General features: G+C 39.2%; 3 protein-coding genes and 1 pseudogene across 5 annotated transcripts; 3 read left to right on the top strand and 1 right to left on the bottom strand.

The window, feature by feature from the left end:
- The first annotated feature begins 882 nt into the window (after positions 1–882).
- Positions 883–4,107, top strand: LOC110752363 (MATH domain and coiled-coil domain-containing protein At3g58400-like). Of its 2 annotated transcripts, XM_021953007.2 has the most exons (7): positions 883–1,007; positions 1,141–1,270; positions 1,418–1,587; positions 1,713–1,998; positions 2,353–2,528; positions 2,663–2,822; positions 3,687–4,107. In XM_021953007.2, exons 1-6 carry the CDS (start codon positions 977–979, stop codon positions 2,812–2,814), a joined length of 945 nt encoding a protein of 314 aa, XP_021808699.1. In that variant the 5' UTR covers positions 883–976; the 3' UTR covers positions 2,815–2,822; positions 3,687–4,107. The 2 variants fall into 2 exon arrangements, with proteins under 2 accessions (XP_021808699.1, XP_021808691.1); XM_021952999.2 differs by lacking the exon at positions 3,687–4,107 and having other exon boundaries at positions 2,663–2,974.
- Positions 4,108–4,426: 319 nt separating this feature from the next.
- LOC110752375 (BTB/POZ and MATH domain-containing protein 6-like) lies at positions 4,427–6,834 on the top strand. The gene is made up of 5 exons (XM_088246726.1): positions 4,427–4,982; positions 5,137–5,245; positions 5,332–5,501; positions 5,632–5,917; positions 6,208–6,834. Exons 1-5 carry the CDS (start codon positions 4,946–4,948, stop codon positions 6,539–6,541), a joined length of 936 nt encoding a protein of 311 aa, XP_088102852.1. The 5' UTR covers positions 4,427–4,945; the 3' UTR covers positions 6,542–6,834.
- Positions 6,835–14,571: 7,737 nt separating this feature from the next.
- Positions 14,572–15,166, bottom strand: LOC110752384 (autophagy-related protein 8i pseudogene; annotated as a pseudogene). Its single transcript, XR_015832817.1, has 2 exons — positions 14,953–15,166; positions 14,572–14,855 (listed from the first exon to the last, which is right to left on the bottom strand). The product of XR_015832817.1 is annotated as an autophagy-related protein 8i pseudogene (transcript).
- A 1,924-nt stretch (positions 15,167–17,090) lies between these two features.
- On the top strand, positions 17,091–19,073 carry LOC110752006 (MATH domain and coiled-coil domain-containing protein At3g58210-like). Its single transcript, XM_088246417.1, has 6 exons — positions 17,091–17,168; positions 17,303–17,432; positions 17,579–17,749; positions 17,880–18,165; positions 18,454–18,626; positions 18,761–19,073. The coding sequence occupies exons 3-6, from the start codon at positions 17,662–17,664 to the stop codon at positions 18,895–18,897; spliced, it is 684 nt and encodes a 227-aa protein (XP_088102543.1). The 5' UTR covers positions 17,091–17,168; positions 17,303–17,432; positions 17,579–17,661; the 3' UTR covers positions 18,898–19,073.
- The last annotated feature ends 1,765 nt before the right edge of the window (positions 19,074–20,838 follow it).

Below are 20,838 nucleotides of genomic sequence, written 5' to 3'. Positions count from 1 at the left end.
ACAATGAGCTTCCTAAACCACCTCCTTAGCTAAAACTTATGGAGGAATTGAAAAAACCCATCTCTAATCATGCTCCCTATCCAGCTCCTAAAATAGGGAGACCTCTAGGAGCTCCTAAATCTGAGAAGAGATAAAGGGCTCCTAGTGACTCCCTATAATTAAATGCTACTATATTTTATTATTATTTTAAACATTTATTTAATGATGTCTTCAATTTTATTTTATTTTTTCTGCATTCAATGGATGGCATGGCCAATCAATCTATAAACGAGGAGTTGCAAACTCAATCAGCCAACAAAAAAAAAAAGCAACGATCTGGCAACTTCACAACGGAAGAAGACAAACTTGATCGGCTTGGATGCGTTACAAGGAAATGAGTAAAAAAGTGGAACATATTGGAAGAGAATTTGGGAATACTTCCATGAATACAAAAAGCTTTGTGAGTGATCGGACTGCCAATTCTTTAATGCACCGTTGGTCAACAATTCTACTTGCTGTGAATAAGTTTTGTGGATGGTATGCTCAAATTGAACAAAGACATCAAAGTGGTCTCAATAAACAAGATAAGGTAACATTATATGTGAAATTATATATATATATTGTTTCATTTTATAATTCAGTTACTTTTTTTTTATACTTTTGCATGGTCCAGGTGTGGCATGAAAAAGTGAGACACACACACACTCTCTCTCTCTCTCTTTCTCAACCTTAATAAACGTGGTTGCGTGGGATCTCGAATGGGTACATGATTCAAAACACCTACAAGCAGGTCATCGAGACCTTTTCCTTGAAAACAAAACAACAAAATAGTATCCTGCAAAAGCAAAGCATAAGTGTCCTATCCTTAAAAAGTTTCAAGTTTGGAATAACACCTTTTATTTCTTCTTTTAAAAGCTGAAAACCCATTCTGAATCTTGTAACCTGCATCAATTATCAGCACCTTCAAAGTTCGGCAGTCAAGTCTTTTGCCACGAACATGTCTAGTCTTAACTTGGATGAACAAGACGGTAAGGTTCTGTCGCTATCTGTTTACATGTGTTTGTTGAAAGCACTAGCTAATGTAAACATGGCATGTTACAGACACCTAATGTATACATCCCTCACACCTTCTTGTTTGTGTTGCCAACATTTTAATTGCAGGGATTTTGAGAACAATTTCTGATGCGCCGCCAACTCATTACACGATCAAAATACAGTCGCTTTCATTGCTGTCCAAATATTCACTGGAGAAATATGAATCAGGGGAGTTTGAAGCTGGAGGATACAAATGGTACAATTCTCTCTCATTTCGTAAACAAGTTCTTATACTTATGTGACTCTGTTCTCATAACCTTAATTTGCATTCGTTGTTAATTATTATTTACTTCTTATGTTCAAGCTGCATTAGAGTACTATCAATTGTGGTTTTGCTGTGCAGGAAATTGGTTTTCTATCCAAATGGAAACAAGAGCAGGAATGTGAAAGAGCACATCTCTCTCTACTTAGTATTGGCTGGAGCAAATGTCTCCCAGACTTGTTGGGAAGTGCATGCTGCTTTCAGGTTGTTTTTGCTTGATCAGAATACTGGCAAGTACTTGGCTCTTCAAGGTACCATTTCTTTTCATTTAATTCTTATACATACAGCAGAGAACAGATAAGCCATCTCATGTATACAAAGTACTGCCCCATATTCTGATTCTTTTCTTTTTTTGTCATATGTATTAATTTCTTAGAAAAAAATGAAAGGCACTTCCATGGGATGAAGCTTGACTGGGGATTTGATCAATTCCTCTCTCTCGAAGCTTTTACTGGCACTTCCAATGGATTTCTCATGGCTGATGCCTGCGTGTTTGGAGCGGAGGTCTTCGTTCATAAAGAAAAAAGCACATGCAAAGGAGAGTGTCTATCAATGATCAAGGATGCCGTTATGTACAAGCATGTTTGGAAAATTGACAACTTCTCAAAGTTAAACGCAGAGAGCTATGACTCAAAAACATTCATTGCTGGAGACCAGAAATGGTACATAAGCCTCCTCATTGATTAATACATCCTTCTTTACAGGCTTTTGATTTCCTCCTTATCTATCTATCACTCTCTCTCTCTCTCTCTCTCTCTCTCTCTCTCTCTCTCTCTCTCTCTCTCTCTCTCTCTCCGTGTGCAAATTTTACTTGCATGAAGACGGTAAAGAATCAGTTAAAGTGTTAGAGAAAGTTTAACAACCAAAACAAAATAACGAAGTAACAAAATAAAGGAGATGTGTTGAGTAAATTATCTGCCCAAAACGCAGTAAAGTTTGCAAATGAAAACTAAACTTGCTGCAGAAGTTATTAAGTGCAGGTAATCTTATCTAAAAATGCTTGTTGCTTATTGCAGGAAGATAGAACTGTATCCGAAGGGAAGAGACAGCGGGACGGGTAGCCATCTCTCTCTTTATTTGGCATTGGCTGATCAGACATCTCTGCCTCCAACCTCTAAAATATGTGCAGAGTTTACCCTGCGCATCATAGATCAAATGTACGGGTCCGGCTATCACTATCAATATAATAAAGGTAAAAAATTGGCCTAGTTCTATCCATCACCATCCCCTACACAGTGAGGAGGTTTTCTTTTCTTTGCACTTTTTGATTATTGGTGTTTAGCACTTCATTCATTTTTCTTCTTCTTTTTCATTTCATCTTTGCAGTTTCTTGGTGGTTCAGTGCCTCCAGTCCCAAGAGGGGCTGGCCGAGATTCATTTCAGCCGAATCTTTCAATTCGACTCGATACTTGGTGAAGGATAGTTGCACCGTGGAGGTAGAGGTCACTGTGCAAGGAACCGCTAGTGCGCTAGAGTAAAATAAATAGTAAGCTCCTGCCTGTAGCTGCATGTATCAAAAACCTTGTCTCAAATATGGTGTTGAAAAATTATTAACTCAGTTATGAATAATATGGTTGTATCACTTCTTCTGGCCTTCGGTGATCAGAATAATAATATCATTTATGTCTTCTTTTTGTTTTCCTTTCGCGCAACTTTTTCCGGCATGTAACTTTGCTTCCATGGAATTTCTGATACCCATCCATCTTCTTGCGAATATGGCTGCATCTTGATCCTCTGCATTTCTTTTTTTTTCGTCTTTTTTTATCCAAGGTAACTTCTTCGATTTTATTCCGTTGATAGTCTACTGCCGATTAGTATGGAAATTACCATATTGAACATGGAAAGAAGGGGATAATTTTAAAAGATAGGCAAGCACATTCTCATAGCACAAAGCATGGTTACAAGTTTTCTTTCTGGTAAGATAACTTTTTGGGTAGGACTTGTTAGATAATATTGAACCCACTTATATGATGGCTATTAATTATAGAAAGTAGAGAATGGAAAGAAAATATGGAATTATTGAATGTTATGAACTTTACAGAATTCACAATAAATCAAATTTACAATGACCATGAAAGAATACAGTGAAGCAAGCCTCACAGGCCCCTTCGCAATGAGAACAAGTTAACAAAAGATACTTACAAGTTGCTAATATGAACGATTTGATAAATTAGGGGAGGAGATGGAAAGATCAGCCGAAGGTTTTCTCGCTGCTGTAACACATATACAGAAAACCATCATCCTCCTTGTAACTTTCATAGATGGATTTCTGTAAATGAAATCCACAGAAAAATGTGTTAACAAGTTCTCAATGTAGCCGAATCAATAATGCGCGTTTTACCTGTTTTAGGTAATGTGTTCTTCACAAAGACAAAAAGAGCTTTCCCAGGAGTCAAGTGAAGCCTGCTGCTTAAGATATGAATAAACTGCCCGACAGACATGTCTCTAGGAACCAAGAATCTATACAACACAAGGGAACACGGTATACAGGGTTATTCTCCTTAAAGTGAGAATGCAAAACCGATTGGGCTAAAATTTTCCAGAACGCAATTCAATCTGTGTTAAGAACTTCTAGAACTAAGTAGCTACATTCAGATTATAACGAACTGCGGATAGTACAGTGAAGTAAACTCCCACGCAGAGGGGAGAGAGAATCTTACAAGAGGAGAGAAAAGCACTTGTTTAGGGAGGAATTGAAAAAATCCACCTTCAATTATGCTCCCTATCCAGCTCCTAAAATAGGGAGACCTCTAGGAGCTCCTAAATCTGAGGAGAGAGAAATGGCTCCTAGTGACTCCTTATAATTAAATGCTACTATAATTTATTATTATTTTAAACATTTATTTAATGATGTCTTTTATTTTTTTTATTTTTTTTTTCTGCATTTTATTTAATGATAATCAACATTCAACGGATGGCATGGCCAATCAATCAATAACCGAAGAGTTGCAAACTCAATCAGTCAGCCAACAAAAAAAAAAACAACGATCACGCAACCTCACAACGGAAGAAGACAATCTCCTTGTATCAACTTGGCTCAACGCCAGCTTGGATGCGTTACAAGGAAATGAGCAAAAAAGTGGAACATATTGGAAGAGAATTTGGGAATACTTCCATGAATACAAAAGCTTTGTGAGTGATCGGACTGCCAATTCTTTAATGCACCGTTGGTCAACAACAATTCAACTTGCTGTGAATAAATTTTGTGGATGGTATGCTCAAATTGAACAAAGACAGCAAAGTGGTCTCAATTATACTTTTGCATGGTCTAGGTGTGGCATGAAAAAGTTAGTCACACACACACACACTCTCTCTCTCTCTCTCTCTCTCTCTCTCTCTCTCAACCTTAATAAACGTGGTTGCGTGGGATCTCGAATAGGTACATGATTCAAAACACCTACAAGCAGGTCATCGAGACCTTTTCCTTGAAAAACAAAATAACAAAATACTATCCTGCAAAAGCAAAGCATAAGTGTCCTATCCTTAAAAAGTTTCAAGTTTGGAATAACACCTTTTATTTCTCCTTTTAAAAGCTGAAAACCCATTCTGAATCTTGTAACCTGCATCAATTATCAGCACCTTCAAAGTCCGGCAGTCAAGTTTTTTGCCATGAACATGACTAGTCTTAACTTCGATGAACAGGACGGTAAGGTTCTATCGCTATCTGTTTGCGTGTGTTTGTTGAAAGCACTAGCTAATGTAAACATGGCATGTTACAGACACCTGATGTATACATCCCTGATAGGTTCTTGTTTGTGTTGCCAACATTTTAATTCCATGGATTTTGAGAACAATTTCAGATGCACCTCCAACTCATTACATGATCAAAATACAGTCGCTTTCATTGCTATCCGTACATTCACTGGAGAAATATGAATCAGGGGTGTTTGAAGCTGGAGGATACAAATGGTACACTATTCCTTTCTCTCATTTCGTAAACAAACTTCTTATGTTCAAGGTGCACTAGAGTACTATCAATTGTGGTTTTGCTGCAGGAAATTGGTTTTCTATCCAAATGGAAACAAGAGCAGGAATGTGAAAGAGCACATCTCTCTCTACTTAGTATTGGCTGGAGCAAATGGCCCCCAGACTTGTTGGGAAGTGCATGCTGCTTTCAGGTTGTTTTTGCTGGACCAGAATACTGGCAAGTACTTGGCTCTTCAAGGTACCATTTCTTTTCATTTAATTCTTAAACATACAGCAGAGAACAGATAAGCCAATGTTTCTCATGTATACAAAGTACTGCCCCATATTCTGATTCTTTTCTTTTTATGTCATATGTATTAATTGCTTAGAAAAAAATGAAAGGCGCTTCCATGGGATGAAGCTTGACTGGGGATTTGATCAATTCCTCTCTCTCAAAGCTTTTACTGACACTTCCAATGGATATGTCATGGAAGATGCCTGCGTGTTTGGAGCGGAGGTCTTCGTTCGTAAAGAAAAAAGCATATGCAAAGGAGAGTGTCTATCAATGATCAAGGATGCCGTTATGTACAAGCATGTTTGGAAAATTGACAAATTCTCAAAGTTAAACGCGGAGAGCAATGACTCACAAACATTCATTGTTGGAGACCAAAAATGGTGCATAAGCCTCCTCATTGATTAATATGTCCTTCCTTACAGGCTTTTTATTTCCTCCTTATCTCTCTCTCTCTCTCTTGCAAATTTTACTCACATGAAGTTGGTAAAGAATCAGTTAAAGTGCTAGAGAAAGTTTACCAACCAAAACCCAAAAAAAACCAAGACAAAGGAGATGTGTTGATTAAATTATGTGCCCAAAAGCAGTAAAGTTTGCAGATGAAAACTAAACTTGCTGCAGAAGTTATTAAGTGCAGGTAATCTTATCTAAAAATGTTTGTTGCTTGTTGCAGGAAGATACAACTGTATCCAAAGGGAAGACACGGTGGGACGGGTAGCCATCTCTCTCTTTATTTGGCATTGGCTAATCCGACATCTCTGCCTCCTACCTCTAAAATATATGCACAGTATACCCTGCGCATCGTAAATCAACTGAACAGCAGCTATCCCTATGAATCTAGTAAATGTAAAAAAATTGGCCTAGTTCTATCCATCACCATCCCCTACACATTGAGGAGGTTTTCTTTGTTAGGATCGGTTAGTGCTAGAATGAAATTGCAGAAAAATAAAGAACACCAGAAATTAACGTGGTTCGGCAATGCCTACGTCCACGGGGCAGCAATATAAACTTCTTCCACTATAACAAAATAATGGGTACAACAAGACAGATCTTACCAAGCCAATGCCCAGGGCTTGATGATACACACAGAGAAAGTACAATGACACCACACTATACTCTCCTGTTTTTACCTCACTCACACACTTAGAGTGGAACACAATGAACTCTCTCACTCTCACAGAATTGGAGTGGAATACTAATGGTTTTTGCAGATGGTGTTCTCTCCTTCTCTCTCGGCTTCTTCCCTCTCTCTCGGCTTCTTCCCTCTGGTGCAGCACACAAGACTCACACAACTCTCTCTGACTCTTCCACACAACACACACCAACACCATCTGCCGCATGCTCCTTATATAGCCAAATGAAATGGCTGAAAACCAACTTCTAAAAGTAGCCCACGTGCATGCAAAAAAGAACCATAATGATAGCTAGTCAAAAAGCTTCCCAAAGAGAGCATCATGATGTCTTCCATCATTACAAAAACACTATCATTTTGTCTCTTCATCATAGTGTTGCACCGAAAGAGTATTCTATCATGGTGTTGGATATCCACTTTGACCACCGAAAGAATGTTTTTCCATCATGGGCTGGACCCATGGTAATATGCCAACAATCTCCCCCTCCAGTCCATGAGGGAGGAATACCGTGCATGACCCCAAATTTAATTGGAGTCCATTCCAGTAGCTTTGATGCAAAAGTTCAGCTTCTGTTTAGCGACAATCTTTGTCAGCATGTCTGATAGATTCTTGTCAGTATGAATCTTCTTTAACTGCAGCAACTTGTCTTCAATGGCTTCTCTTATCCAATGATATCGTACATCAATGTGTTTGGTGCGGGAATGATATGTTGAATTCTTGCTCAAATCAATAGCACTCTGACTGTCACAGTAGACTACATAGTCTTCTTGCTTCAAACCCAATTCTTGAAGGAACCGCTTCATCCATAACAACTCCTTGCATGCTTCTGTAGCTGCAATGTACTCAGCTTCTGTTGTGGATAAAGCAACACACTTTTGCAGCTTGGATTGCCAAGATACAGCTCCCCCTGCAAAAGTAAACAAGTACCCAGAAGTAGATTTTCTGCTGTCAAGGTCTCCTGCCATGTCAGCATCAGTAAATCCTTCTAGAATCGGTTTGGAACCACCAAAACACAAGCACATTTTTGATGTACCCTTCAAATATCTTAAAATCCACTTGACTGCTTCCCAGTGGTCCTTTCCTGGATTGGAGAGATATCTACTCACCACTCCTACTGCATGAGCAATGTCTGGTCGGGTGCACACCATGGCATACATAAGACTCCCTACAGCAGAAGAATAAGGAATAGAAGCCATTTTCCCCTTTTCTACATCTGTACTTGGACATGACTTCTTACTTAACTTGAAATGATTTGCTAGAGGTGAACTCACTGGTTTGGCTCCTTTCATGTTGAACCTTTCAAGCACCCGTTCAACATACCTCTCTTGTGACAGCCACAGCTTCTTGGATTTCCTGTCACGAACAATACGCATGCCCAAAATCTGTTTTGCTGGTCCTAAATCTTTCATGTCAAAATACTTGGACAACTCTTCTTTTAGCTTCCTGATCATAGAAGCATCTTGACCAACAATTAACATGTCATCAACATATAACAGTAGAATTATGAATTTACCTCCCGCGAACTGTCGGATGTAGACACATGGATCTGCAAATGTCCTGTTGTATCCATGACTCACCATGAATGAGTCGAACTTCTTGTTCCACTGCCTTGGAGCTTGTTTAAGTCCATATAGACTTTTCTTCAGCTTGCAGACCATGTCTTCCTTCCCTTTAACTTTAAACCCTTCAGGTTGCTCCATATATATCTCATCTTCTAAATCTCCATGAAGGAATGCAGTCTTCACATCTAGTTGTTCAAGTTCAAGATCCATGCTAGCTGCCATACCCAAGATAACGCGGACAGAGGTCATCTTCACCACTGGTGAGAAAATTTCGTCATAGTCAATGCCTTTCTTTTGACCAAAACCCTTCACCACCAAGCGAGCCTTGTACTTCGTCATCTGCTCATCCTTTTTCAGTTTGAATACCCATTTGTTTTTGAGTGCCTTTCTCCCTTCCGGTAGCTTCACCAGCTCATAAGTATCATTCTTCAATAAGGAATCCATCTCAGACTCCATTGCCTTCAACCATTTGTTACTGTCTTTGTGATCTATGGCCTCTTTATACGTCTCGGGCTCTCCATCATCTGTCAGCAGGATATAATCCGATGAAGGATACTTGGTAGTTGGACGTCTGTTTCTGGTGGATCTTCTTGGCTGAGCTTCAGTCTCTTGTAAGGCTGAATGCTCCCCCTGATCAAGCTCCTCATCATTTCGCTCTTCCTGATCAGGCTCCCCCTGATCAGTAATCTCTGATGTCCCTTCAGCAGCTTCTTCTGGCATGTCACCATATGCTTCTCTATCTGAAATTAATGGGTCAACAGCCTCTTTAATCACAGCTTCAGGTTGAGCCTTCTTATCAGGGTCTGCTAGTGTTTGATCTTCATAAAAGATCACATCTCTGCTTCTTATGAATTTCTTTGCCTTTGGGTCCCACAATCTATAGCCAAATTCTTCACCACCATAACCAAGGAAGACGCACGGTGTGGCCTTGTAGTCTAGCTTTGATCTTTGCTCCTTGGGCACATGCACAAACGCCTTGCAGCCAAACACCTTCAGATGAGAGTAAGACACATCTTTTCCAGTCCACACTCTTTCTGGAACATCAAGGCCCAAGGGAACTGATGGGGATCTGTTGATCAGATAACAGGCTGTCATCACGGCTTCACCCCAAAACTGCTTGGATAACTTTGCAGTCCTCAACATACACCTGACCTTTTCCATGATGGTCCGGTTCATTCTTTCAGCTACACCGTTGTGTTGTGAAGTACCAGGAACTGTCTTCTCATGCCTTATGCCATGCTTTGCACAATATTCTCTGAATTGTTGAGATGTATATTCTCCACCATTATCGCTGCGGAGACACTTGAGAGATCTCCCGGTTTCTCTCTCTACCATGGCATGGAATTCCTGGAATGTCTGGAACACCTGGTCTTTGGTTTTCAACAAATACACCCAAACCTTTCGTGAAGCATCATCAATATAAGTAACAAAATATTTATTTCTTCCTAGTGACTCCACTTCCATGGGACCACACACATCAGAGTAAACAAGTTCCAACAAATTTTCTTTCTTTGTAGATGGTGTAGAAAAACTAACTCTATGTTGTTTTCCAAATAAACAAAACTCACAAGAATTTTTATGCGTACCTTTGGCAAAGGGAATAAGAGACTTCTTTGCCAGAACTTGTAGGCCTTTCTCACTCATGTGGCCTAACCTCTTGTGCCACAATTCTGGTGAAGAGTCCTCCACTGGGTTCAACTCATTTTTGCAGACTTTGGCATATGACCTGTATAAGGTGCTACAAAGATTTGCTCTAGCAATCACCATAGAGCCCTTGGTAAGCTTTAATTTTCCTTGGCCAATATAATGCTCAAAACCTTGTCGGTCAAGAACGCCTACAGATATCAAATTGAGACGCAACTTGTTGCGTAGATTCAGCTGCACCAAAATGGGTTCAACTGCATCCTCAACTTGTGATACTCGCAAGTGCACGAACCGTTGATAGTTTAGCGTATGTAAGTGCGAGGTCGATTCCACAGGGATTGGTGATTGAATGATCCAATTCAGTTTTCCTACACAAAACATAAATAAAAACAAAAGAAACAAAACAAGAAGAAAGAATGTACATTACAAGAAAAATAAATTACAACTACGAAAACATTAAGGAAATTAAGAGAACTTTGAGGAAGAGAAGAAAGTGTTGAGAACTTTGAGAGGGAGAAGAAAGTATTGAGAACTTGGAGGATTTTGGAAGAACATGTGTTTGAGAGCTTTGAGGATTTTGGAAAGGTTGAGACATGTGTTTGAGAGATTTGGAGACTTTTGGAAGAGAGGAGAGATGTGTTTGAGAAAGAGAAGGGAGGAGTGTTTGGGAACATTGAGAATTTGATGAAGGAATGGGAGAAGTGTTTGGAGAGTGTTTAAGAATATGTAGGCTTTTTGGAGAAGAAAGGAAAGTGGTGTTTGGGAACTTTGTGGATTTTGGAAACTTGGAAAATTTGAGAACGTAGAGACGGGAGGAGAAAGTGTTTGAGAAGTTTGGAGAATGTTTATGAACTTGGAGAATTTGAGAACTTAGGGAAGGGAGAGAAGGGTGTTTGAGAAGTTTAGAGAATTTGATGAAGGAATGGGAGAAGTGTTTGAGAACATGGGGAATTTGGAAGAGAATGGGAATTGTGTTTGGGAACTTTGTGGATTTTGGAAGAGAGAGTGTTTGGAAAATTGGAGAACTTTGAGAACTTTGGAAGGGAAGAGACATGTGTTTGAGGAATTGGAGAATGCTTGGAAGAGAATAGAGAAGTGTTTGGGAAGTGTTTGAAGATTTAGTAAAAGGATCATATTACAACAATTGAGAACTACAAAGGGAAATTAAGAGAATTTGAGGGAGATAAGGGAAGGGAGCTCTAGAGAAGTGCTTGAGAGCTCCCCCCCTTGGGGTGTTTTTACAAGCTTAGAGAACCTCCCTATTTATAGGCCTAGGATAAGTAAAAATCTGAATTCAATATGGCTAATGCATACAACACTTGTTTTATAAAATCTGAAATGGTTGATGCACTTGTATTAGAAAATCTAAATTGGGTGATGCACTTGTATTAGAAAATCTTGAATTGGTTGATGCACTTCACCACTAAATCCCACCAGCAGCCCTAGCTCATCTTCATGTCACCATAACCAAGCTTCCAACCAGAAATGATAGCTCATACCTAACTCACCATGACCAAGCATCCAACCAGCACATGCTGAGGTCAGCATGACCAGCAACTTCAAGGGCTTACAACTTGGGCTTCTCTTAATCAAATTAGGACTTTAAGCACTCTAAATTGAAGTTCAGAATGTCTTCTTTCCAGCCATATGTTATTTGGGCCAATCCAAGGTCGGAGGAAGAAGTTAAGGCCGAAACAAATTGCTAACTCATTTTCCGCGCTGATAAGATCCATCCTGAGCATGGTTCTGTGTTTTCTAGGTAACGGACTCCAGATTTATCCAATGGGGCTGAATTTTGGATATGTTATAGTACACACCAATTGGAGCAACTTTCATGAAGCATGTGGCCTCATCCGAGCTATGTAGGTTGCTGAAACAAAGCTTGCAATATGACCTACGGAACTGGACTGGCAGGGGGCTGTAGCCATAATGAATTTGTCTTTAAGCTCTTCATCAATTCATCCAAATTAGGCCTTAACATGCTTGAATTGCATGAATTATGTTCTCCAAATCCATCATTGTTACCTAAAGCTCAATTAACTGAAAGATAAACACAAAAAGGATTAAAAGCACAAGTTTAACTCAAAAACATAACCAAATCATAAGCTAGAAGGGTAAGAAATAATATACAATTATGAACCGATCACAACTCTGAAACGTGTCTCACATCTTTCAGCATCAACTGGCATCCAAGATTAGTCTCGAGACAGATATCACCAATTCCAAGAATTTTGGAGTAGCTATTATTTCCCATCTTCACTATGCCAAAATCTCCTTCTTTGTATGTACTGAAGAACTCTCTTTCGGAAGTGGCATGAAACGAAGCGCCATTGCCAAAAATCCATTCGGTGCCTTGATCATGATGACCCATGTTTAGGCATTCTTCAACAGAGAGAATCTCAGTTTCATTGCCGCTTAAGACTGCTGCGGTGTTGTTGCTTTCTTCTCTCTTTTGGTTGTCGCCTTCATTTCTCCTTTGGTTGTGACCTTCGTTTTGCAGTTTCTTCCATGCACGGCAATGCTTCTTCATATGGCCCTCTTTGCCACAATGATGGCAGCTTCCTCTAAATCTTGACCTGGAGCGACTTGGGTTCCTTCCGTGACCTCTTGGTCCTCTACTCTTGCTCCTTCCTATGTTTTCTGTCACATGTACCTGGCTGCTTTCGGTGCCTGAAACTTTTCTCCTTGTTTCTTCATTAAACATGCTATCTTTAACACTATCTATAGTAAGAACACCATTGGGAGCAGAGTTACTTACAGTCACCACAAAGGTTTCCCAACTATCTGGCAAGGAACCCAGCAACAAAAAAGCTTGCCACTCAGTGTCAATCGTCATTTTCATAGTTGCCAATTGGTTGACCAGATTCTGGAAGTTGTTCAGGTGCTCCGTCACACTCAAACCGTCCTTGTACTTCATATTGATGAGCTCCTTGATCAAGAAGGCTTTCTTGGCTGCGGTCTTCTTCTCGAACAAGGATTCAAGCTTCTCCCAAAGAGAGTGCGCATCTGTTTCATTAGACACATGGTGAAACATGCTGTCATCCACCCATTGTCTAATGTTGCCGATAGCTTTACGGTTCAGCTTTGTCCATTCGGCATCAGACATTGTTGCTGGCTTGGCCTTTGCACCTTCAATTGGTTCATGTAGGTCTTTGCAGTAAAGAATATCCTCCATCCTTGGTTTCCAGGTCACCCAATTGGAGTTGTTGAGTTTGATCATAGAGCTTCCTTCCATTCTGCACTATTCACAGGCACTGTTCACGAGCACTATTCACGAGCACTGTTCACGAGCACTATTCACGACGGAATTGCTTCCGGCTCTGATACCACTTGTTAGGATTGGTTAGTGCTAGAATGAAATTGTAGAAAAATAAAGAACACCAGAAATTAACGTGGTTCGGCAATGCCTACGTCCACGGGGCAGCAATATAAACTTCTTCCACTATAACAAAATAATGGGTACAACAAGACAGATCTTACCAAGCCAATGCCCAGGGCTTGATGATACACACAGAGAAAGTACAATGACACCACACTATACTCTCCTGTTTTACCTCACTCACACACTTAGAGTGGAACACAATGAACTCTCTCACTCTCACAGAATTGGAGTGGAATACTAATGGTTTTTGCAGATGGTGTTCTCTCCTTCTCTCTCGGCTTCTTCCCTCTCTCTCGGCTTCTTCCCTCTGGTGCAGCACACAAGACTCACACAACTCTCTCTGACTCTTCCACACAACACACACCAACACCATCTGCCGCATGCTCCTTATATAGCCAAATGAAATGGCTGAAAACCAACTTCTAAAAGTAGCCCACGTGCATGCAAAAAAGAACCATAATGATAGCTAGTCAAAAAGCTTCCCAAAGAGAGCATCATGATGTCTTCCATCATTACAAAAACACTATCATTTTGTCTCTTCATCATAGTGTTGCACCGAAAGAGTATTCTATCATGGTGTTGGATATCCACTTTGACCACCGAAAGAATGTTTTTCCATCATGGGCTGGACCCATGGTAATATGCCAACATTCTTTTCTCTGCACTTTTTAATTATCGGTCTTTAGCGCTTCATTCATTTTTCTTCTTCTTTTTCATTTCATCCTGCAGTTACTTGGTGGTTCAGTGCCTCCAGTCCCAGCCGGGGCTGGCCGAGATTCATTTCAATCGGATATTTCAATATTGCTCAGTCGAACCGGGGGTACTTGGTGAAGGATAGTTGCACCGTGGAGGCAGAGGTCACTGTGCATGGAACTTCTACTGCGCTAGACTAAAATAAATAGTAAGCACTGTGTCTCAAATACGGTGTTGAAAAAATATTCATTCAGTTATGAATAATAAGGTTGTACCACTTCTTTTTGCCTTCGGTGGTCTGAATAATAATATCATTTATGTCTTCTTTTAGTTTTCCTTTCATGCAACTTTTTCCGGCATGGAATTTCTGATACCCATCCATCGTCTTGTGAATATGGCTGCATCCTGAACCTCCGCATTTCTTTATTTTTTTCCAATGTAACTTTGATAGTCTACTGCCGAGTAGTATGGAAATTTCCATATTGAAAATAGGAAAGGATAATTTAAAAAGATAGGGAAGGTTACAAGTTCTCTTCTTTCTTGCTCGATAATTTTTTGGTTAGGACTTGTTAGCTAATATTGAACCCACTTATACGATGGCTATTAATTATAGAAAGTTGAGATTGGAAAGAAAATATGGAATTATTGAATGTTATGAACTTTTACAGAATTCACAATAAATCAAATTTACAATGAACATGAAAGGATACAGTGAAGCAAGCCACACAGGCCCCTTCGCAATGAGAACAAGTTAACAACAGATACTTACAAGTTGCTAATATGAACGATTTGATAAATTAGGGGAGGAGATGGAAGGATCAGCCGAAGGTTTTCTCGCTGCTATAACACATATACAGAAAACCATCATCCTCCGTGTAATTTTCGTAGATGGAATCCATACGACTGGCTGTAAATGAAATCCACAGAAAAATGTGTTAACAAGTTCTCAATGTCGTGCAGAATCTAAATAAAACTGGTAGCTGAATCAATAATGTGTGTTTTACCTGTTTGCGGTAACGTATTCTTCACAAAGACAAAAAGAGCTTTCCCAGGAGTCAAGTGTAGCCTGCTGCTTAAGATATGAATAAACTGCCCGACAGACATGTCTCTCGGAACCAAGAATCTATACGAAACAAGCAAAGTATACAGGTTATTCTCCTTAAAGTGAGAATGCAAAACCAATTGGCTAAAATTTTCCAGAACGCAATTCAATCTGTGTTAAGAACTTCTAGAACTAAGTAGCTACATTCAGATTATACCAAACTGCGGATAAAAGGAAATTCATCCAAGCATACATCTATTATTAAAGCATAGAAAAGCAAGCAAAACATGCCAAAAGATCCTCAGAACACAGAGCAAGTAACAGAAGCAAAGCTCTCTGTTTCGCTAGAACAAAGAGCAATATAGTTAGGATGAAGCTTGATTGGGATTTGATCAGTTTATGTCTCATAAAGCTTCCAATGGATTTCTCGTAGATGACACCTGTGTGTTTGAAGCAGAGGTCTTTCTTTGTAAAGAGAGAAGTACAGGGAAAGGAGAGTGTCTATCAATGGTAATGGTAAAAGATGCCGTTATGTACAAGCAAGCATGTTTGGAAAATTGACAACTTCTCGAAGTTATTAGACACCAAATTCTACGACTCAAAAGCTTTCATTTCTGGAGACCAGAAATGGTATCTCCTTATGAATATGGTTGTATCTCTTCTTCTGACCTTGGTGGTGAATAAATATGTCTCCATTTTTTGGACTTTACGTGCTTTTAGTTGTTGTCAAAGGCTCCTTAATCCTCTGCATTTTTTGTTTCTCTTTTTTTTTCTGTAACTTCTTCAACCTTACAACTTTTAGTCTCTGCTGAGTCGTACGGAAATATATTAAAAATAGAAAAGAAAAAGAAAAAGGTAAGCTTATTGTCAGAGCAGAAACAGTTTGGTTGCAAGTTTTCTACTTTCTTGTTAGATAAAAAAATGGACATGGGAAAGATAGTGTGGCATTATCAAGGTTATGAGTTTTACAGATTAGATGGTAAGATAAGCCAAAGGTTTTCTCGATGTCGTAACACATAAACAGAAAACCAGTGTCCTCCTCGTAACTTTCCTAGATGGAAATGGAATCCATGACTGTCTGTAAATGAAATGTACAGAAAAATGCGTTAACAAGCTCTCAATGTCATGCAGAATTTTTGTTTTTGGTTGAAAAATCAAAGGAAATTCATCCAAGCATGCATCTGTTATGTTATATAGGGCACAAAAAAGCAGGCAAACAATCAATGCGAAAGGATCATCATAACATGGAGGAAGTAACCGAAGCAGAGCTCTATGTTTTTCTAGAACAAACTGAAATCTCATATACCACAAGTACACTAAAGAAACCAGGAAGGACCTAGAGATGAAAACTTTAAGGAGCAATCAGCAGATAAATTATGAATTTTAAAAGTGTTATTGACAAGAAATTAGATTTAAAAATTTATAATCTCAAGTGTCTTGTCATGGAATATCTTTCAATGGTCACTGCAGAAAGACATAAAGATATTCACCCTGGCAACAATGCTTTGCTTCTAATAAAACAAGCTTTATGATTGTACATGTGCCGTTAAGATATAAAATCTGTCCCTTTCTTTCTCAGTTCGTACACTCTACAAACACATGAAGCTATTGATTAGGTAATTCGTTTACATAGTTTCTTTGCTCTTAGTCAAGTACGCCACTTTTTCATAAAACTTTTTTCCTTTGATTTAATAAAAATGGACAATGAAGAGATTGAAAAATTAATACAGAGAGATCAAGAGACATGCCTCATACAGCATGCAGAAAGCTACTTAACAATGCAATGTTGTGCATGGTCTAGGTGTGGCAAGAAAAGGTGAGAGTCTCACACACACACACGCTCTCTCTCTCTCTCTCTCTCTCTCTCTCTCTCTCAACCTTAATAAACGTGGTTGCGTGGGATCTTGAATAGGTACATGATTCAAAACACCTACAAGCAGGTCATTGAGACCTTTTCCTTGAAAAACAAAACAACAAAATATTGTCCTGCAAAAGCAAAGCATAAGTGTCCTATCCTTAACATGTTTCAAGTTTGGAATAACACCTTTTATTTCTCCTTTTAAAAGCTGAAAACCCATCTGAATCTTGTAACCTGCATCAATTATCAGCACCTTCAAAGTTCGACAGTCAAGTTTTTTGCCATGAACATGACTAGTCTTAACTTCGATGAACAAGACGGTAAGGTTCTGTCACTATCTGTTTGCGTATGTTTGTTGAAAGCACTAGCTGATGTAAACATGGCATGTTACAGACACCTGATGTATACAATCCCTGATACGTTCTTGTTTGTGTTGCCAACATTTTAATTCCAGGGATTTTGAGAACAATTTCAGATGCACCTCCAACTCATTACACGATCAAAATACAGTCGCTTTCATTGCTATCCGTACATTCACTGGAGAAATATGAATCAGGGGTGTTTGAAGCTGGAGGATACAAATGGTACACTATTCCTTTCTCTCATTTCGTAAACAAGTTCTTATACTTACGTTACTCTGTTCTCATAACCTTAATTTGCATTCGTTGTTATTATTTACTTCTTATGTTCAAGGTGCATTAGAGTACTATCAATTGTGGTTTTGCTGCAGGAAATTGGTTTTCTATCCAAATGGGAACAAGAGCAGGAATGTGAAAGAGCACATCTCTCTCTATTTAGTATTGGCAGGAGCAAATGCCCCCCAGACTCGTTGGGAAGTGCATGATGCTTTCAGGTTGTTTTTGCTTGATCAGAATACTGGCAAAGTACTTGGCTCTTCAAGGTACCATTTCTTTTCATTTAATTCTTAAACATACAGCAGAGAACAGATAAGCCAATGTTTCTCATGTATACAAAGTACTGCCCCATATTCTGATTCTTTTCTTTTTATGTCATATGTATTAATTGCTTAGAAAAAAATGAAAGGCACTTCCAGGGGATGAAGCTTGACTGGGGATTTGATCAATTCCTCTCTCTCAAAGCTTTTACTGACACTTCCAATGGATTTCTCATGGCTGATGCCTGCGTGTTTGGAGCGGAGGTCTTCGTTCGTAAAGAAAAAAGCACATGCAAAGGAGAGTGTCTATCAATGATCAAGGATGCCGTTATGTACAAGCATGTTTGGAAAATTGACAACTTCTCAAAGTTAAACGCGGAGAGCTATGACTCACAAACATTCATTGCTGGAGACCAGAAATGGTGCATAAGCCTCCTCATTGATTAATATATCCTTCTTTACAGGCTTTTTATTTCCTCCTTATCTCTCACTCCCTCTCTCTCTCTCTTTTCTGGTCCAAATTTTACTTGCATGAAGTTGGTAAAGAATCAGTTAAAGTGCTAGAGAAAGTTTACCAACCAAAACAAAGGAGATGTGTTGAGCAAATTATGTGCCCAAAAGCAGTGAAGTTTGCAGATGAAAACTAAACTTGCTGCAGAAGTTATTAAGTGCAGGTAATCTTATCTAAAAATGTTTGTTGCTTGTTGCAGGAAGATACAACTGTATCCGAAGGGAAGACACGGTGGGACGGGTAGCCATCTCTCTCTTTATTTGGCATTGGCTAATCCGACATCTCTGCCTCCTACCTCTAAAATATATGCACAGTATACCCTGCGCATCGTAAATCAACTGAACAGCAGCTATCCCTATGAATCTAGTAAATGTAAAAAAATTGGCCTAGTTCTATCCATCACCATCCCCTACACATTGAGGAGGTTTTCTTTTCTCTGCACTTTTTAATTATCGGTCTTTAGCGCTTCATTCATTTTTCTTCTTCTTTTCCATTTCATCCTGCAGTTACTTGGTGGTTCAGTGCCTCCAGTCCCAGCCGGGGCTGGCCGAGATTCATTTCAATCGGATATTTCAATATTGCTCAGTCGAACCGGGGGTACTTGGTGAAGGATAGTTGTGTTGAGAAAAAATGGCTCAATTAAAAAGATACAAAAATAAAGACTAGCGACCGGTCGCAGGTTATGAGCGACCGGTCGGTTTCCGGCAGGTTGCAAAAGTTTGACTCTGTGCCAAAGCGACCGGTCGCATGTTATAAGCGACCGGTCGGTTCAGAGAAGAAAATCGAAGTTTGGAGACTCTGAGGTAAAGCGACCGGTCGCATATTGTTGTGTAGATTTAGCTCCACCAAAATGGATTAAGCTGCATCCTCAACTTGTGATACTCGCAAGTGCACGAACCGTTGGTAGTTTAGCGTATGTAAGTGCGAGGTCGATTCCACAGGGATTGGTGATTGAATGATCCAATTTAGTTTCCCTACACAAAATAGAAACAAAAACAAAGAACATAAAACAAGGAAGAAAGAAATAAGTAACTCAAGCAAATAAGTTCCCAAGTTCAATTAGATTAATGGATTGATTCTAGCTAAAGTATGATTAAGCCATGGTGTGTGGTCATAACCTTGTGTTCCTAATTCCCTAATTTGATCATTTGTTGTCTAACCTAAAATTAAGCATTAGGAACCCATTAAGCATAGAAGAACATTTTAAACAACCAAGCATGTATCTAATCCCTGTTGTCGAATGTCCATACATACTCTTCCTATTCATAGTTCAATTCGAATTAAAGCATGGTGTATACTCTTAATTCAAACCAAGATAGCTAACATGCAAGCCTAAATGGTGATCAATCATTCAAACTAGCATATTAACTTATAAGCATAATGAATAAGAACAAAAACCATAATTGAAACTTGGAAACTAATTCAACTTGAAAACTTAAGAAAAGAATTTACATAACAAAGAAAAATAAATTACAACTAAGAAAACATTAAGGAAACTAAGAGAACTTTGAGGAAGAAAGGAAGTGTTTGAGAACTTTGAGGAGGGAGAAGAAAGTGTTTGGGAACTTTAGAGAATTTTGGAAGAACATGTGTTTGAGAGCTTTGAGGATTTTGGAAGGGAATGTGTTTAAGACATGGGGAATTTGGAAGAGACTGTTTGAGAACTTGGAGGATTTGGAGAAGAAAGTAGAGAGGTGTTTTGAGAGCTTTGTGGATTTTGGAAGAGAGTGTTTAGGAACTTTGAGAATTTGGAAGAGAGTGGTTGAGAACTTGGAGGATGTTTGTGAACTTGGAGAATTTGAGAACTTAGGGAATGAAGAGAAATGTGTTTGTGAAGTGTTTGAGACATGAAGACTTTTGGAAGAGAAGGGAAGTAGAGAGATGTTTGATATTTAGTACAAAGAAAATTTAATAGAATGATCTTATTACAACAATTGAGAACTACAAAGGGAAACTAAGAGAATTTGAGGGAGAGAAGGGAAGGGAGCTCTAGAGAAGTGCTTGAGAGCTCCCCCCCTTGGGGTGTTATTACAAGCTTAGAGAACTTCCCTATTTATAGGCCTAGGGGAAGTGAAAATCAGAATTCAATAAGACTAATGCATACAACACTTGAATTATAAAATCTGAAATGGTTGATGCACTTGTATTAGAAAATCTGAAATGGGTGATGCACTTGTATTAGAAAATCTTGAATTGGTTGATGCACTTCACCACTAAATCCCACCAGCAGCCCTAGCTCATCTTCATGTCACCATGACCAAGCTTCCAACCAGAAATGATAGCTCATACCTAGCTCACCATGACCAAGCATCCAACCAGCACATGCTGAGGTCAGCATGACCAGCAACTTCAAGGGCTTACAACTTGGGCTTCTCTTAATCAAATTAGGACTTTAAGCACTCTAAATTGAAGTTCAGAATGTCTTCTTTCCAGCCATATGTTATTTGGGCCAATCCAAGGTCGGAGGAAGAAGTTAAGGCCGAAACAAATTGCTAACTCATTTTCCGCGCTGATAAGATCCATCCTGAGCATGGTTCTGTGTTTGCTAGGTAACGGACTCCAGATTTATCCAATGGGGCTGACT

Source organism: Prunus avium, chromosome 1, assembly GCF_965620075.1.
Source record: "Prunus avium chromosome 1, drPruAviu1.hap1.1, whole genome shotgun sequence".
Classification (NCBI taxonomy): Eukaryota; Viridiplantae; Streptophyta; class Magnoliopsida; order Rosales; family Rosaceae; genus Prunus; species Prunus avium.
This window is presented reverse-complemented; position numbering and strand designations above follow the sequence as displayed.

What these genes read in the sequence shown, in the direction of transcription:
- LOC110752363 (XM_021953007.2), top strand. Translation starts at nt 977, where the DNA reads ATGTCTAGTCTTAACTTGGATGAACAAGACG. An exon ending in TAACTTGGATGAACAAGACG is followed by an intron (nt 1,008 to 1,140) that starts GTAAGGTTCTGT and finishes TTTTAATTGCAG; the next exon opens with GGATTTTGAGAACAATTTCT. An exon ending in ATTGCTGGAGACCAGAAATG is followed by an intron (nt 1,999 to 2,352) that starts GTACATAAGCCT and finishes TGCTTATTGCAG; the next exon opens with GAAGATAGAACTGTATCCGA.
- LOC110752375 (XM_088246726.1), top strand. Translation starts at nt 4,946, where the DNA reads ATGAACATGACTAGTCTTAACTTCGATGAACAGGACG. An exon ending in TAACTTCGATGAACAGGACG is followed by an intron (nt 4,983 to 5,136) that starts GTAAGGTTCTAT and finishes GAACAATTTCAG; the next exon opens with ATGCACCTCCAACTCATTAC. An exon ending in GAAGCTGGAGGATACAAATG is followed by an intron (nt 5,246 to 5,331) that starts GTACACTATTCC and finishes GTTTTGCTGCAG; the next exon opens with GAAATTGGTTTTCTATCCAA.
- LOC110752006 (XM_088246417.1), top strand. Translation starts at nt 17,662, where the DNA reads ATGCCCCCCAGACTCGTTGGGAAGTGCATGATGCTTTCAGGTTGTTTT. An exon ending in AAAGTACTTGGCTCTTCAAG is followed by an intron (nt 17,750 to 17,879) that starts GTACCATTTCTT and finishes TTAATTGCTTAG; the next exon opens with AAAAAAATGAAAGGCACTTC. An exon ending in TCCCTATGAATCTAGTAAAT is followed by an intron (nt 18,627 to 18,760) that starts GTAAAAAAATTG and finishes TTCATCCTGCAG; the next exon opens with TTACTTGGTGGTTCAGTGCC.